At 41.1% G+C, this 17,875-nt stretch overlaps 1 protein-coding gene across 2 annotated transcripts in view; it reads right to left on the bottom strand.

Annotated features, from left to right (window-relative positions):
* Positions 1–6,768: 6,768 nt before the first annotated feature.
* Adamtsl3 (ADAMTS like 3) overlaps positions 6,769–17,875 on the bottom strand; it is a 294,249-nt gene continuing 283,142 nt past the window's right edge. For both annotated transcript variants that reach the window (XM_028873809.2, XM_028873810.2), the window contains exons 28-30: positions 16,123–16,220; positions 10,095–10,306; positions 6,769–9,569 (exon numbers count right to left, since the gene is read on the bottom strand). In XM_028873809.2, the coding sequence (XP_028729642.1) occupies positions 9,463–9,569; positions 10,095–10,306; positions 16,123–16,220 (417 nt within the window). In that variant the 3' untranslated portion in view covers positions 6,769–9,462. The remainder of the gene's footprint in view (positions 9,570–10,094; positions 10,307–16,122; positions 16,221–17,875) is intronic.

The following is a 17,875-nucleotide window of genomic DNA, read 5'->3' on the forward strand; positions in this document are numbered from 1 at the left end:
TTGAAAACAAACAAACAAAAAATGCTGGGTTGCAGAAATGGCTCAGCAGTTAAGAGTACTGATTGCTCTTTTGGAGGTCCTGAGTTCAATTCCCAGCAACCACGTGGCAGCTCACAATCAGAATGCCCTCTTCTGGCCTGCAGGCATACATGCAGACACAGCACCAAAAATAAATAAGTAATAATAATAGGTCTTTTAAAAAAGGAGTAAAAATGCCTGGCAGATGTGCCTACAGGCCAATCTAATAGAGGCATTTTCTCGATTGAAGTTCTGTGGTGGTATTGTGTTCCCCAAAATATTGTGTACCTTAATAAACTTACCTGGGGTCAGAGAACAGACAAGCCACTAGTTAGGCAGTGATAGCACACGCCTTTAATCCTAGCATTCCAGAGACAGAAATCCCTCTGGATCTCTGTGAGTTCAAGGCCACATTGGAAATAGCCAAGCATGGTGACACACGCCTTTAATCCCAGAAAGCCAGCCTTTAATCCCAGGGAGTGGTGGTAAAAAGCAAAAAGATATATAAGGCGTGAGGACCAGAAACTAGAAGAATTTGGCCTGGTTAAGATTCAGGCTATGGAGCAACACAGTTCAGCTGAGATTCATTCTGGATGAGGACACAGAAGCTTCCAGTCTGAGGAAACAGGACCAGCTGAGGAATTGGCAAGGTGAGATAGCTGTGGCTTGTTCTGTCTCTCTGATCTACCAGCATTGACCCCAATAACTGGCCTCAGGTTTGATTTTATTAATAATAACTTTTAAGATTCCTACTACAAAGTTCCCTCTTCCTCCACGACTCTAGCTTGTGCCAACTTGGAAAGAAAGAAAAAACTAACCAGCACAAACCAACATAAACACAGGTCTCTGTTAAAGAGACATTTCAGGGTAACAACAATGGAAAGTTAGCAATCCCAACTCACTCACTTCTTAGATCTCCTCAAAATCCTATTCAGGAAAATACATTTACACATTTTAGAAAAGCATTGGAAACTAGTAATATTCAACAGTCTGCCTGAGTCTAGAAGGAGAAGGAGTTTCCATTAAGGCAAACTTGGATTATCCAGTATAGAGGAAAATTCAGAATGAAACTTTGATAGGATGTTTCTACCTCTATCCTGTTTTTTTTTTAATTGTTTGTGCTTATGGACACCTGATTTTTAACAAAGAAGCCAAAATCACTGAAAAAAAGATACCATCTTCAACAAATAGTGCTGGTCAAACTGGGTGTCTACATGTAGAAGAATGAAAATAAATCCATATTTATCAACTTGCATAAAACTCAATTCCAAATAGATCAATGACTTCAACATAAGGCTAGAAGGCCTGAATCTGAAAGTGGAGAAAGAGGGAAATAGTCTTGAACTCATTGGTACAGGAAAAGACTTTCAGAACACCCATAACACAGGCACTAAGAACAAGAATTAGTAAATGGGACCTCCTGAAACTGAGACACTTCTGCACAGTAAAGGAAACTGTCATTCAGTCAAAGCGGTAGCCTACAGAATGAGAAAAGATCTTTACCAATTACATATCTGATGGATATATATAATTTAAAAATCTGGACATCAAGGAAACAACCCAATTAAAAATGGGGTACAGATTTAAACAGAATTCTCAAAGGATGAAACACAAATGGCTGAGAAACACTTAAAGAATGTTCAACATCCTTAGTCATCAGGGAAATACACATCAAAATGACTCTGAAATTTCATCTTACACCAGCCAGAATGGCCAAGATCAATAAAATAAATGGCATCTCATGCTGATGAAGATGTGGGGAAAGAGGAATAATTATCTATTGCTGGTGGGAGAGCAAACTTGTACAGCCACTATAAAAGTCAATGTCATGGTTCCTCAGGAACTTGGGAATAGATCTACCTCAGATCCAGCTATAATACTATTGGGCATATACCCAAAGGACTGTGCATCATACTATAGAAATACTTGCTCATCCATCTTCATAGCTGATCTATTCATACTGGCTAGAAATTGGCAATAGCCTAGATGTCAACCAACTAATGAATGAATAATGAAATGTGGTGCATTTACATAATGGAATATTATTCAGATGTTAAGAAAAATGAAATTATAAAATGCACTTGTAAATGGATAGAGCTGGCAAAAAATCATCCTGAGGTAACCCATACCCCAAAAGACAAATACTGTATGTTTTCTATTATATGTGGACATATAATAGAAACCTTTGACAGGTGTTGCTCCAGTCCATATAACCACAGAGGTTAGGGTAGAGTAAGAAACTAAGAGCAAGGGAAGTATCTCCCAAAGAAAGGGAAATAGAATATATATAGAGAGAGACACAGGGGAGACTGGAACAGAAGGATTAAACAGGGAGGAGGAAGGAATATGAGGAAGAACAACTAATACTAGAGGCCATTTGGAGGAGTCATGTAAATCTACTGTAGAAGTTCCTTAAATCTATACATATATAAAAGAAACATAAATAGAATCATTAAATAATGTGGGAGACAAAACCCCAACTAGACATCTTTTGCTACCAAGTGAAACCTTCGGTGTCAGGAATGGGTTACATCTAGTTGAGTCATTGGCCAAAAGGGCCCAAGTATCTGAAACTTTTTCCTTACCCACAAACTGATTGTAAAGCCTTTTTTCTGCAGATAACACTTACATATCTCATTGAACACAGAGACATCAAGCTGCTCCCTACCTAGATCCTTTATCCCTACTGACTAGTGTTGATGGTACTAGAATGTGTGCTGCATGCTACCAGAGAAGAAAGGTAACCATCAACCCAGTTATAAATCCTGCACTCTACAACAGTAACCTGCCTGTGAGATATGCTGGGGCCATGGTGACACAAATGTAGGAGTAACCAACCACGTTCTTATTGGATTTAAGGCCCACTCCACGAGATGAAACCCATGCCTGCTTGAGTAGTAAGAACCTGAGACTAGATAGGTCATGGCCTTAGGAGAAAACCAAATACTATTCTTCTGCTAAAGGAAATAGCAATAAAATGACTCCTAATTGGACAACATGAGAACTTTGGGCACACTCCGTCCTAAATGGATGTCTACATCAAACCCTCCCCTCAGGGCTCAGGGAGCTATGCTGAAGAGGAGGAGGAAGATTGTAAGAGGCAGAAGGGATGGATGACTCCAAACAGTGTCCTCCAGACACAACCGGAAAGATGCACATATGAACTCAGAGACTGTGGCAGCATGCTCAGAGCCTGTACAAGTCTAAACCAGATGGAGTTCCAGCGCTGAGAGGGAGAAGTGGACAAGAGCTCCAATCCCTAATAAAAAGATATCTCCAGTTGGCATCTATTTGCAAAGGAAAGGTTAGTTTTTCCAAATGGAATATCACTGTGTCTATTAATCACAATTAAGGGTAAATCCCATGACCAACAATAGATGGTCATCACAAAATGAACCCAATGCTATTTTTCCAGACTTTTTGCAACAAATTGCTTTGTTTTGGCATTTTTGTATTATTGAACTTTTGCTTATATGTTATGTTTTCCAATTTTGTGTTTTTATAGGTTTTGTTTTTGTGTGTATGTCTATGTATGTATCTTTCTCTCTGTGTTTCTTGTGTGTATGCATGTATGCATGCATGTGTGTGTGTGTTATTATTCTGGTTTTTCTTTGCCTGTTTCTTTTCTAAAGAGAGAGAGAGAAGGGGTGCAGAGATGCATGGGTCAGGAGATGGGGAGGATCTGAGAAGAGGTAAGGTAAGGGAAACCATGATCAGAATATATTTTTTCAATAAAGTATATTAAAAATAAATAAATACTTTTATGAATCATTCTCTTCTCAAATATAGTTAAAATAACCCTGTAGAAATGAAATACTTCCAGAAAAAGGGCAAAAACTGTGGTGAAATATTATGTACCCTAATAAACTTGCCTGAAGATCAAAAAACAGAGCCAGCCACTAGATTAGACATAGAGGTCAGGCAGTGGTGGCACACACCTTTAATCCCAGCACTTAAGATCTCATGTCTTTGCTTGGGAAACACATGTCTTTAATCCCAGGAAGTAATATGGCAGGGCAGAGAAAGGCATATAAGGCATTTATTTCTCTTTAGGCTAAGAATTTCGTAGAGGTAAGAACTAATGGCTGGCTGCGCTGCTTCTCTGCTCTTTCAGCTTTTACCCTGATATCTGGCTCTGGGTTTTTATTATTAAAAGAACATCTAAAATTCAAACAACAGAAAACTCTGAAGGTCCATAAAGCAATGAGAGCAGTGGGAAACCCAGCATACCCTTTTTGATAGTACCCTGGAAACTAATTTTGCAACATCTCAAATAATCAATAAAGAAGAAAACTGTGTGGGAGGTGTGGGAGGCTGATTTAATATTTAAAATCCTGTTAATCTATAACAAAACTCATGCATGAAATTCTCAAAATAAATTAAAAATTATAAGATGTCACTTCAGCTATTCATATATAAAAAGCTATTAATGTTAAATAGTTTAATTACATTGTTATTAAAATAGATGAATTAATTTGAGCTTAGTATGTCATAAGCAACCACTATGCTGCTAAGTAAGATTCCAGAAATTGGGAACTGTACAGAAGGCTCTGTAGTTAAGATCAATTCTTTTTTTTTCCCCCCAGAAGACCCAAGTTTGGCTCCCAAGATCCATGTTTGGTGACCTACAATAGCCTATAACTCCAGCTCGAGGGAGATTTGACACTTTTGGCCTCCAAGGGCACTCACAAGGACACACACACACACACACACACACACACACACACACACAAATTAAAAACAATAAAAAACATTCTGGAATTTAATTTGCTTATACTGTCATATTAATATTTTTTAAAGTAAGAGATAACTCTCTAGTTACACGATTCCTGTGAGAATATAATAGTCCCCTATTTTTATCAATTTACTTAATACATAAAAATATGATTTGCCGGGCGGTGGTGGCACACGCCTTTAATCCCAGCACTCGGGAGGCAGAGCCAGGTGGATCTCTGTGAGTTCGAGGCCAGCCTGGGCTACCAAGTGAGTTCCAGGAAAGGCGCAAAGCTACACAGAGAAACCCTGTCTCGAAAAACCAAAATATATATATATATATATATATATATATATATATATATATATATATATATGATTTAAATAAAACAAAGTTTTCTCCCCTTTGGCAAAAAAAAAAAAAATCTACACATAGACAATCAAATGAGCAGACCAATATATTCTAAGAAAGCATGTATCAAAATTCAACACTTATTATGATAAGACTCTCAGTAATGAGCAATAGAGGAAAAATCCTTCAACTGCATGGAATATACACAAGAATCTTTTAGCTAATATCATGCCTAATGATGAAAACTCGAAGCATTCCCACTAGCTAAGGAACAAGGCAAGAATTCCCCTCCACACTCATTTCTACAGACTAGAAGTCCAGGCTGGTGGAGTGAGGCAAGAAAGCAGCTAGTAGACAGGATTGGAAGGAATCAAACTGTGTTCACTCATGACACACTAATTTATGTAAAACAGTTCCCCAGACCAAAAAACAGTTTCTAGAAAAAATAAGTAATTGTAACGTTGCCCATACAGTTAGCATACAAAAGTCAATTACTAGGCTATGATTGTAGCTTTGTGGTAGAGCACTTGCCTGGCTTTGAGTTCAATCCTCAGTATTTCTGGGGAGAAAAGTTTATTTCCTGCATGCCAACAAGAAGCAGGTACAATTTAAAATTAAAAACAACACTATTTACATTAGAATCATTCAAAATTAAGTGATGTAAACTGAACAAAATGTGTTCAAGTTCTATGTGAGAAAAATCTACAAATCTCTGATAAAAGAACATTTAAATAGAGATGTTCTCCATTAATTAATAGGCAGACTTAATATTATCAAGATGACAATTCTCAACTTGATCTGTGGTTTTATATAATCCCCATTAAAATCTTAGGAAGTTGCTTTATGGATTGTAGGAAAAATGAAGTCCTTGTGCTCACAGACAAGCACTAGGGAAACCAGGAATGTGAAACACTAGGGTTGTTTCCCAGGTTGTCTCTGGGAAAGGATGTGGTTAATAGCCAGGCCACACCTGGCTCCCCCAAACTCTTAATGTTTATTTTAGTCAATCTATAACGCTATCCTTCCCAGTCCCTTATCTTGATCATTGTTTATCCTGAGCCTGCTTTCTCAATCCATAGAGCCCATGTGCTTTACAAATGGGAGCAGATGTGGTTTATAGTCTGGTGACCTTTGCACTATCTATATGACTGAAACCCTACCAGATCCTTTCCCCAGACCTCTAAGAAGTCACATGCGGTCAATTTATGGAAGAGATCACATGTACTTTACAAAGAGTTTCAACATAATTATGTCTTAAGCTTTGTTGTACATGTGGGATTAAGTTAATTATCACCAGAAACTTTTTTCTGAGTTGTTTTGTTTTAAATATACCTGTAAAAACTACCCAGTGTCAGACTCCCAAAGTTTGAACCAATACTGTTTACTAAGTTATGTCGAACTGACCTTCTTCTTGCCTTACATGGACCAGATCAACACTGATGGCCATGGTGTTTGCTGAAAACGCCCACAAGGGATACTGAAAAAAATTATTTGAACATTATTATGGAGAGGCTAAAGGCCCTTACTGGTCAAAACAACATTGACGGAGAACCAAAAAGTTGGTGGACGCTAACCAACCTCAAGACTTAGCAAAATGACAACATTCAATACTGCGGTGGTGAAAGAACAGACAACAGATGCATGGAACAGAATACAGGACGTAGACCTAGACTCCCAGACTACATCAAGTAGTCTTTGACAGATGATCAGAACTGTGCAGTGGAGCAGGTAGTCATTCGACAACCACAGACCGAATGCCTGGTCATACACACGCAAGAAATGAAACTAGACACACACCAACAGGCATCGTTCACAAAATTAAAGTGGGAAAGGGATGAAGAGTTAAAAAAAAAAAGAGGGATTTTTATAGGATGGTAAGATGCACGCATGTTATCCTACATTTGCCAAGACCCACAAAATGTACAGCATCAAGAACAAACCCTAATAAAAGCTACAGACTTTCAGTTATGCTATGTCCATACAGATTCATGAGTTACAGCAAATACAGAAATGGGGAGGGGATATTGCTAGTGGGGGAGATTTATTTATGTATTGAGACAAGGCATGTATTGGAAATCTGTACTTTCTCAAATAAACCGTGAGCCTGCAACAAGTCTTTCAAATATATAAATAAAGGGCGTCAGTGTGTCCTGCTATCTATGGACGTAGCGGGTACTTCTGTCCCTGCCCACCATCTGTCCTGGGGTTCTACTTACTTTGCTATTGCCATTTTTAAAAGGATGATTCACAAGACACAAAGATTGGGATGTGAAGTCACAGTGAATTTCTATGATCTTTCAGTTTTGTCATTCACACAAAGGACAACCTGGGATGTCAACTCACTAAGGGAGCTACTGGACTAACAAGGGGACAGGCAAGGAGACAGTTCCAAAGTCTAGCAAAAGCACAACACAGAGAAGCCACCTAAGGATGCCACTGGATAATCAAAGTGAATTTATTTCTGAGTTAAGGATCATCAAAGGGAAATATTATCTCTCATGTTATAAAAACAGTAGTAAAATACAGTACACAGGAATGCCATTTGAATGTTAAGAAGATGAAAGTACAATAGCAACTGAAAGTTGGTTCATTTTAACCTTAAATACAAAGGTAAAGCAGTTTAAAAGGAAATTTTGTTAATATGAAAATATATGTCCCATGTCTTTATTACATACTGTACAAAATAAAATATTGCACCTTTGAGTCATATAATAAATATATACAGAGAGTATTTTACAAATGATCTTTCTTTTAATTTAATAAGCTCAACTATCAGCTGCGACTGATGACTAAGCACTCAAGGGCTGGTGTGCTCTTTCTTCTGCCCTGTCCGCTCCAGACCACCAAACCCTCCACCTACAGTAGTGTTCATCCCAGTGTCGGTGAGGCTGACGTTGGAACGGAAGAGAGACAGACCTGTGCTCAGAAGATGACAGAGAGGCTCGGCAAGCTCCTCTACAGACAGATCCAAAGCCACAATGCGCTGTTCACATGTCGATCAGGAGGTAGGTCTAACACACCCTGCCTCGGGAAAGGTCGCGTTACATGCCAGGAGGCTGTGGGCAGTACGTGTGCAAGCAGTCGGGACACTGAGCGAAGAAGCAGGACCATTTATTTGGGGTTGTGTAGCGTCTAAAGCCATAACTGGTCAAATGTCAGGGAAAGGTCCCCATAGCCGAATCGGTTGTAGGAGTTAAAGTGAATGCTAGCCTGAACCTTCTTTAGCAGCAAAGCTTACTCCACTGTCATGAAGAGCAGCGTGGGCCCGAGACCAACCCCTTCCTAAACTGCCTCTAACCTTAAAGTCAGCTCTGGTCTTAGCCCTGATGTAACTTCCCTCTCACCTAACTGAATCCTAGTGCTAGTCCAAGATTAATTCAACCCTTTTTCCCCAAGCACAACTCAAATCCCAGCTCTAGCTCCTAACCCCCAAATTGTTTTTTTCCAGCCTAATCTTAATTGACTTTGGATTTCCCAACAAAATCACCTCAAATTAAAACAATCATTTACTATAAACAATTCCTTTAACTATTGTATTTCTTATTTAGATTACTTTCTAATAAACTTTCCAAAATAAAAATCATCAGGAATATTATTGTATGTATAAATTACATCTAATAAGGCTTTGATCTCTATGTGCAAGAGAATAGTGCTTAGAAAAAGTTTCATTCACAGCTCTGAAAAGAAAGCTTTGAATATACTTCAAAATCAGTAGAAAGGTTAGCTTTTCCTCTCCTGTGATTTCCAAGATGCCTCATTTGGTCACAGATTGATTTCTATAGTTATGAAAATGGCAGCCATGTCTACTGTGTTTTCTTCCATGGATGCTCTAAGAGGGAAGATGAGATGCCATTCGCAGCGATCCTTGGCCCAGCCGGTGTCATAAACTGTTAAGGGAGATGGACTCTTCTTCACATAATAAACTTAAGGATCTATAAAAATGCCATTAGTGGCATCATCTGAACAGCTATTGGCCAGAGCCTTTAAATGGTAAATACCAAAAAAAAAAAAATGTTGAAACTCTGCAACTTGAGAGAAACCCTCAGCTGCAGAGTCTTCAGTATGGACCACTTTTGACTGGTCTACAAATCGCAGCAGGTGATGATGTGCTCATGATGAAGTCACACAAGCAAGGACATGGCTGCTGATGCAGTTTTGCTAATTCTAGTATCCACTGTTTGTAGGAACTGGAATTAAAAAGCAACCACTGGCAAAGCTACCTTTACAAACTTGTAGCAGGCTCTGTTCCTGCACCAACCTCTGCTTGACCATAGAATCTAGAAACTTGGAGACGTGTGTGGTTTCGAACCAGAGACATGGGGGAAAGAGCCTCTCTTTTTCTTTTCTCACCACAGCAGCATCACAACCCTGCCAACGCTTCATCCTTCTAGGCACGACTGGCAGCACCTTTGTTTGTAGAGGGCCAGAGAGCACAAGTTAAGGTGCTTTACGAACGTACAGTAGTGCGTTGTATCTGTGCAGTTTCCTGCAAAAACAAAGAAAAGAAAAGAATCCATAGCACGTGGTTCAGGAGAGAGTGAGTAAGAACTAGGTATACCTGGGCAACTGCTTTGCACTACGTCAGAATCACAGTGAGCTCACTTCTCCACTTGGCTTCTTGTGGTACCCTGAGATCCTTACAGATCCTCTGACCCAGGCCACTTCTTTCAGGGCTGAGGGTAGGGTTTACTTTTTGTGGGACCATAGACACTTTGGAAAACTTATGAAAGCCTCATACTTGCCCCCTAGAAAAGTAACACGCAATTATATTCACTGTCTAATCACTGTCTAATTTTAGGACATTTGCTCACCTATCCAAGCCCATTGGCTCAGGCTGAGCAGAGGAGACTGCTAAGGAAAATGTGTGTGGAGTGGCTGCCACTGCCTCATGAGTCAGAGCTGCCACCTCTGTCCCCACTCCTCCTATGTGACATGGGTGAGGTGGGCACACTAGTGTCTGGGTTTTGACAAGGCTTCTGGGGCGCTGGTGGTACCTGAGAGGGGTACGTACTATCACAGGAAGGCCCAAGACAGTGCCTCCAGGACGCTGGTTTCATCTGCACACAGTGTCTGTCAGGCGCGGGTTTGCAGCTGCCCGTGTGAATGCAGTCGACCTTGCGAGACTGGAAGCCCCTGCCGCAGACTGCTGTGCAGGGCTTCCAGGGACCCACACGCCAACATGCCTCACAGGGTCCCGAGGTGCAGTTCCTCCTAAAGGCAGGTCTGAAATGAAAAAAAAAGAAAGAAAGAAATATAAAATGGGAGAAGACGCCACTTTTTGCTGGCATCAATCAAGCCCCTTTTCCTACTATGAATTCCATGTGCCAAAGGCTTCCTCAGAAAACTGATTTGCACTGTCTATAGCTGGATAAGCAGAGTACTGGGACAATCTGACCATAATAAAGATAAGTAGATACTTGAGAATATTGACTGTTCCCCAGATGTTGGGAATGGCCCTCTAGTCCACCTACATCATCACTAGATATGCTAGGAAGGCTCTGGAAATTGGCAAAGATATTTGATAAGAAGGGAGAGAGGAAGACTTACTTTAGAAAAAGTAATAGCATTGAGTTAAGACTTAATGTATTAAGCACATGGAAATGAAGAAGTAGAAATGGGTGAAAAGCACCCTCAGTACTGAAATGAAGTTGAAATGTGTATGAAGAGAGCCAACCAATGGCTAAGATGCCACAGTATGAGGCAAGAAGAGAGCACTGTCCTGTGAGAGGCCAGTGGTGAGCGCTCACACTCAGGTGTGTGTGAGGAAAATGAACAGGGTGTGAAATCACCTCAAAGGAATCCTCATCACCAGGAAAGGCGCTGGTGCTCCACTGACGGCGAGCACAAGGTCTCTGCACCTTCGAGTGTTCTGTCTAAAACCAAGACCTGAGCTGAGCACAGGGCTGTGAGTCTAGCTCCTTGAGAGTCTGAAGTAAGAAGACTCAGAGGTCAAGTTTTGTCTCAGCTACAGAAAGTCCAAAGTTAAAAAAAAAAAAAAAGCCTGGGGATATAGTTAGTGGTAGATCACTTGCTTAGCAGGCAAAAGGCCCTAGATTCAATTCCCAACACTGCTACACACACACACATACACACACACACACACACACACACACACACACACACACACACACACGAGAGAGAGAGAGAGAGAGAGAGAGAGAGAGAGAGAGAGAGAGAGAGAGGAAGAGAGAGGGAGAGGGAGAGGGAAAGGGAGAGAGAGAGAGAGAGAGAGAGAGAGAGAGAGAGAGAGAGAGAGAGAGAGAGAGAAAGAAAGGAAGAGAGAGAGAGATGTCCCCTGCTCCTATACCATACAACTTAGAGTGACACCATTACCCAATGCCTGAGGCTTAGCATCTCTCCTGAAACATGATCTGACAAGGAAGGCATGGCCAACAAGCTGCACGTTCCCAGGGACTTCCAACATCAAGTCAATGTATACCTAAGAACGGACTGTAATCTGGAGGAAATCAGTTTATGCGAGGAAGAGAGTTACTACAAAAATGACATGAGAAGCCACTTCAGATGGCTTGCTACCAAGCCTTCTGATGCTGTTGATAAGTCCCCAAACACTCAGCTGTGACAACAATGTATCAGCTTGCAATTTGTCTGCCCCTGGGTGTGTGCTCACATTCACATTTAGGCCACGTGTAGATTTGTCACCAGTGGTTACAAAGATGAATTTATTTGGAAAGTGGGATCTAAAATAGAAAAGAAACTCAGTGCTTTCTGATGTTTGGAAAGATACTTCAGAGGACGGCCTCTCAGCACATGTACTTTGAGGGGTTTGTCCTTGTTCCCTGGGACATATCACTATGGAAGGTACATTTGCAAGGTAGGAGGCAGTCTCTACCCCCAAAGATAACTGCGAGAAGGTCCTAACGAGGTGGTTCAGTAGCTGTCTTTCTCTTGGAAATCTGGAGGATGTGGAACAAGACATGAAGCTGGGGATAACAGTGTCTGCCACATAGACCAGAGATGTTGAAGGCTGTTTAGGAAAAGCCAATAATGAACCAAATACCAAAAGCTGAGGACATGAGAGAAGGAAAACAAAGCGATGATTTCCCATTCTCCAGTCACAGTCCTTCCTGATCTGCCAGAAGCGCCCCAGGACTCTCTTGTCATCACTGTACCTAAATGACAGCTCATACAGCATCTCTTCTAAGGAATGTGGAAATATTCCTGGAAGTAGAAGAACACGGAGAAAACTTGGGAAAGCCTGACTTGTGAAGGAAAAGGTGGTACACAAAGTGGGGAGCAATGCTTAGGTTCGCCAGTAGGCGGAGACACCGGCAAAGGGTTTAACTAGAAACAATACTGTCCCAACTAGTTGGTTATAAGATTTAGGGAAGAGGGGCCAGGGAGGATTGTCCTGTTAATTTCTTTTGTTTTCCCCAGTGGGTATAAATCCTAAAGCCCAAAAGTTGAGTCACTCTGACCAACAGAGCAGACTGAACACTCCCTGGCTTTCTCCCACTCCAGAGGACAGCTTCCTACAAATACAAAAGAATAGATTCAAGAGGTTAGTAAATGGATGTTCACAAGTGTTAGGCAATCTTGTCTTATTAATAAGGCTTTGCCCTCTTTGCAGAAATTTCCAAGTTGGCTTCTGTTTCTGGCCTGAAGAAACTTAAGTAATTCAACTGTTTCCTCTTGATTGAAGGCAAACCTTTCCCAAATGCAAAAGAGGAGAACCCCGGGGAGCTGTTAACCAACATGGAGGCCAAACCCCAGGACCTCTTGGAGGCTGAAAAACAAAGACCAAAGTTGGTTTAGCTGAGAGCATCTATCTTCAGAGCAGGGACAGAATGACTTGGAATGGGGAAACCCAAGTCAAATGGAGGTTGGGTAGACATCAACAATATAAACAGTTTGGCCTCAAGTGTTAACGAATGTATGATGGCAGTAGGAATCAGGAAGTGACTGTTCTACTAGCTTGCCTCAATTTCTCATTCTATTCCTGCTTCAAATAATCCTCGCACTACCAGCCAGATGGAGCCATCAATTCTAAGGGCTGTCAGTGGGGCCCAAGCCTGGCTAATTGTCAAGAACAGACATAAGTGGACAGATTTACAAAGATGTAGTCTGCCAGAAAATCTCTGAAAAGGAGTCCCCAGGATGTGATGACTCCTGGACAAGGTTGGAAATCATCACTCTGAGAACCTGGCTATGTCCTCAGCATTTCCTTAGGACCCATAGGTCCTCATGTTTCTTCTAGACAAGTCTGGACTACTTCCACTCCTACAGTCCCCAGGCTTTCTACAATGCCATTCAACAGAACCTGCACATCCTGAGCCTTCCTGGGGTTACAGAAGGCACCAGAAGACAGTCCGCCAACCGAATGACTCTTGCCCCCAGCCCCCAGTGGGATATCTATAAAACACCATCTCCTGTCTACTGAGCCCCTGTTGTGGCCTCTGTGGGGTGTCTCTGCTCAGCCCACTGCTCCTCCCTAAGCACTTTGAAGGAGCAGCTAAGGCCACCTTCTGCACCTTCTGATACACACCTCCCCTAAACACACAGACAGCAAGCATACCAATCCAGCACACATCTGTGGGGGAAAACAAGGTTATAAAACTGCAGAGAAACTCCTCTCGGCAGCTCTCTCTAAGAACCAACCTAGTCTCCATCCACAAACTACCAGATATATGAGGCAAAAAAGTAACAGCCCTGAAGAACACCAAGTTATGGCACAGGCCAGCAAGTCAGGCAGAGAAAAGCCGTACAAAGCAAACGGAAGGCATTTGGCACCTTCACATAGGAATAGCTCTGGGCAATTTTCTTTTACTATTCTAATCAAAGCTCCTCCTTCGTTTCTCTTCCACATGTAAAATCCCATTTGATCAGATTTAGAATCACCTGATAGGCTATTCCATGCTCCTTTTTCCTTCTCTTTCATTCTCTGCCTCTTGTTTTTGCTGCTTTTGATTGAACCTGTAAGGTCTATCCAAGGACTGTAAGGATGATATAGCAAGATCAGATATATACAATGTATATTCCATATATATGAAAGAAAGAGAGGAAGGGGAGTGGAGTGATATATATATATCAAGAGATAGAGAAAGAGAGAAGAGAAGAGAAGGGAAGGGAAGGGAAGGGAAGGGAAAGGAAGGGAAGGGAAGAGAAGGGAAGAGGAGAATCAGTGAAGAAGGAAAAAGTAGCTATAAGCATATAGCCCCACACTAAACATTTTGGTTAGCCTTCTTCTGAAGAGCAAGTAAAACCTGAATTAGTAGTAGTTGACTAGGTTTGCATTTGTACAGCCGCCTTGATTTGTAGCATGAAGACTATTCTGGACAAAAGAAGGATGGAGAAAGGGAGATCAACAGGATGGCTGTGGTGCTGGACCAGGTAAGAGATGATGGTGCTTTGGTCAGGGGTCATGATGGGCAAAAGGAAAAAAAAAGAAAGGTAGACTCAAGAAAAGGGACACAAGGAACCAATATAAAATACTACAGAAAAGAACTTTCATATTTATTAAAAATTGAAAGATTAAAAACCTATCTAATGTTAATGAAAATGGAGATAACTCTCATATTGTTTAGATAGTTTGATGGTGATTTGGAAATATCCAAGGGAGCATGCTTATGAATTCAATTTGATTTCTAAATATGTACCCCATAAAAATGTAACTGAGCATAAAGACACATACATTCTAAGATGTTTATTGCAGCATCTGTTTGTAAGGGCAAAAACCTGAAATAATATACCCATGGGTATAATGGAATATGAAATATCAGACTTAAAAAAGCCAATGTGTGCTGAGATAGAACATGTTTATAATATATTCTTAAATATAAAATCAAATTTCAGAAAAATATGTAAAGTATGTTAAAATAGAAGGCTCCATCCATATATGCTTTTGTGTTGTAAATGTGTCTTTATGACTGCAAAGGGAAACATCTGGGATGGTGCACATCTGTGTGTGGTCTCTATCTTCTCAGTCAAGTAGGAAACTAAGTTGTCTGTTGAGAATGAGGGCAGCTGCTACAAACATTTTCCATTTGAGGAGAATGATTCTGGCTTGAAATCACCTTGTGGGAATAGGAAATACTGCTGACTCCGCATTGCCAAACCGTACTGAAGACTCAGAAGAGGAGCCAAGCCAATAGTCAAGGTCATTCCACTTTCTTCAGCAGGACTCAGGATGTGGAGCAGTAAGAAAGAATTAGCTATGGGGTGTTCTCTATTGCCAGGACTGCTTAGGTGCTGACACTATGCTCACTAATTGTAACAGTTTAACTTCAAGATGACATGCATGATACTATTCCATTTGCAGATATATACAGTTAGGTAGTCCAAGGTCACACAATAAAAGAACAATGGAATGAAAATTTACTGGTGTTGTATAGCCTGCAGGTTCCCTCACACTTGCTGATGGCTGGGAGATTATCTTCTAGGGTAGTAGAGCCAGCAGGTGGAGGCTGGCCATCCAGGTACCCTCATGAGTCAAGTTCTACTCTACCACCTGTCCATGTAGACTTTCATGCAAAAGAAAGACAAACAGCCCCCTGAAAACTAAACAGTTTATTTTTATTCTCTGCTAAATCATTATGCTAAAATCCAAATCTGCACAGCTTCTAAACAGGAATAAATCATTCATTGAAAACAGGAAAATTTAAGCTGGAAACCCAAGAGAAATATTAGGCTTGAGCAAATATATATATAACACATGTGCCATGCATGTAACACACACATATATCCATATATATGTGTGTGTATATGCATACACACATATACATATATACGTGCACATATATACACATTTATATGTTTATAAATCTATTTGGGGTGATACCTTTTTCCCTTTAGAGTATTTTCTCTTTCTGCTTAACATCCAAATAACTGTAATTATGAATGGTATTTATTGGTCATATTTCAGTATAATGTATACTATCAAGGATGGCATTAAATAAGTCATAATTGAATGGGGATTTTCAATTATGAGAAGTGGTAGAAACTAGGAATAATTCCATTTCAGGCAGTGCTGGTCCCTGAAGGTGCCAGGGGAGGTGTGTGCTGTACTGGGCTGGGGTGAGTACCTTCTTCTGTCCTCACAGTCAGAGTGGGAGCCATTGTGGGCACAAGGTGTGTGACGCTGCTGCATCCTCTTGGCATGGCCCATGCAGCGTCCAGGACACTAGAACAGAAGCACAGTGCAGTGTTTCAAGTACCCTGAATGCTCGGGCACACTGTGTGTACTGAGATCCGTACCACAGTGGATCGGGCAAGGACAGGTTGCAGGGGTCAGCTGTCCCTGTGGCAAGTTAGAAGGTAGCTCTGTAGAAAGACCTACCCTCCCCTTATTCTTTATCCCCTGAAACTCAGGCCACCTTGGGAAGAAAGGAAAGGGGTGGGATAAACTCTGAATTGATTAAGCTCACGTATGGAAACAGCTCTATTTAAAGCAATTAGTGAAGCCCAGGGTTTTTTGTTTGGTTTTAGGTGTGTGTGTGTGTGTGTGTGTGTGTGTGTGTGTGTGTGTGTGTGTGTAGTGTTTTGCTTTTTATTTGCTCTGAGCAAAGATGGAGGCACCTGTGCTAAGGCAAGTTCAGGTGCAGGAGAAACAACTCCAACTTGATTTACAGCCCTTGAATTTTTGCACAGCTGTAATGCTCATTACATTTTCCTCATAATCATATTATACATGGAAAAGTCTGTTACATTTTTATTACTGGTACAGTGAGCTCTCCAGTCAGGTCAGAATTTTGTGGTGTATGTTCTAAGTGCAGTCTTTGATTTTGCTTATTTTTCTTACCTTACTTAACCAATTTCTCTCATACAATCTTTTTATGTTACAGCTATATTTTATTGGGCTTTAATTCACCTGCCGTATAATTATCAACTATTTAAAACACACATTATAATGGCTTTCAGACTTGCCATACCACAGTCAAGTTTGGAACATTATCATCAGCCCTCGCAGAAACCCAATAGCCCTCAGCAGTCCTTCCTCTCCTCACAGGTCTAAGCAGTCACAAAGCTGCCTGTTGTCTGACAGATTTACCTACTGTAGACACAACAGTGGAGTCCTGTGTCCGTCTTCCTTCATTAGTCCTGAACGCTCAAGGTCTGGCCATGGTGTAGAATGTGCCAGTCCCACGTTCCTTTTAATGGCTCCTAAATGTCTTTGATGTTTTTCGTGGTGTCGGGACTTCCTGTAAGCAGGAAGCATGACTTCATGCTTTTCTGTGGGTGCACAGTTGCCCTGCAGCATTTGTTAAAAGGGTGTCATTTCCTGTGGTTATTGCTGAGACCAACTTCAGACAGGCAACAACCCAAGGGCAGAAAGGCTTATTTTGGCTCACGGTTCAGGGGACTCAAGTCCTTGAGTCTGGGAAGGCAGGTGTCAAGAGTAAGTGGCAGTGGCAGCAGGAATGGGGTCATCTCTCAGAAGATGGGGAAGCACAGAGGATGCCTGACCTCAGCTGGCTTTTTTCCCTTTTCTTTTTGTATCCCATCTAGTACCCTAGCCCAAAGGATGAAGTTGCAAATCTTCAGGAGAAGCCTCACCCTTTCAGTTAATCTGTGTAAACTTTACCACAGATACACCCCCAAGTACTTGGGGCCTTTGTTAAGCCAAGCAAGTTGGCAACTGACATTAACCATCACAGAATAATATTCCTTTCTTCAATGGATGACTTTGTCAATTTTACCAAGATTCAAATGGTTTGGTTTTGCATTCCGTTCTCTTTCAGAGATGTATGTCTTTCCCATTAGAACAGCACTGTCTTGTAGAAAGTTTTAAAATAAGAAGTTTGAATCCTCCAACTTTTTCTATCTCAAAAGATTTGT

Source organism: Peromyscus leucopus, chromosome 1, assembly GCF_004664715.2.
Source record: "Peromyscus leucopus breed LL Stock chromosome 1, UCI_PerLeu_2.1, whole genome shotgun sequence".
Classification (NCBI taxonomy): Eukaryota; Metazoa; Chordata; class Mammalia; order Rodentia; family Cricetidae; genus Peromyscus; species Peromyscus leucopus.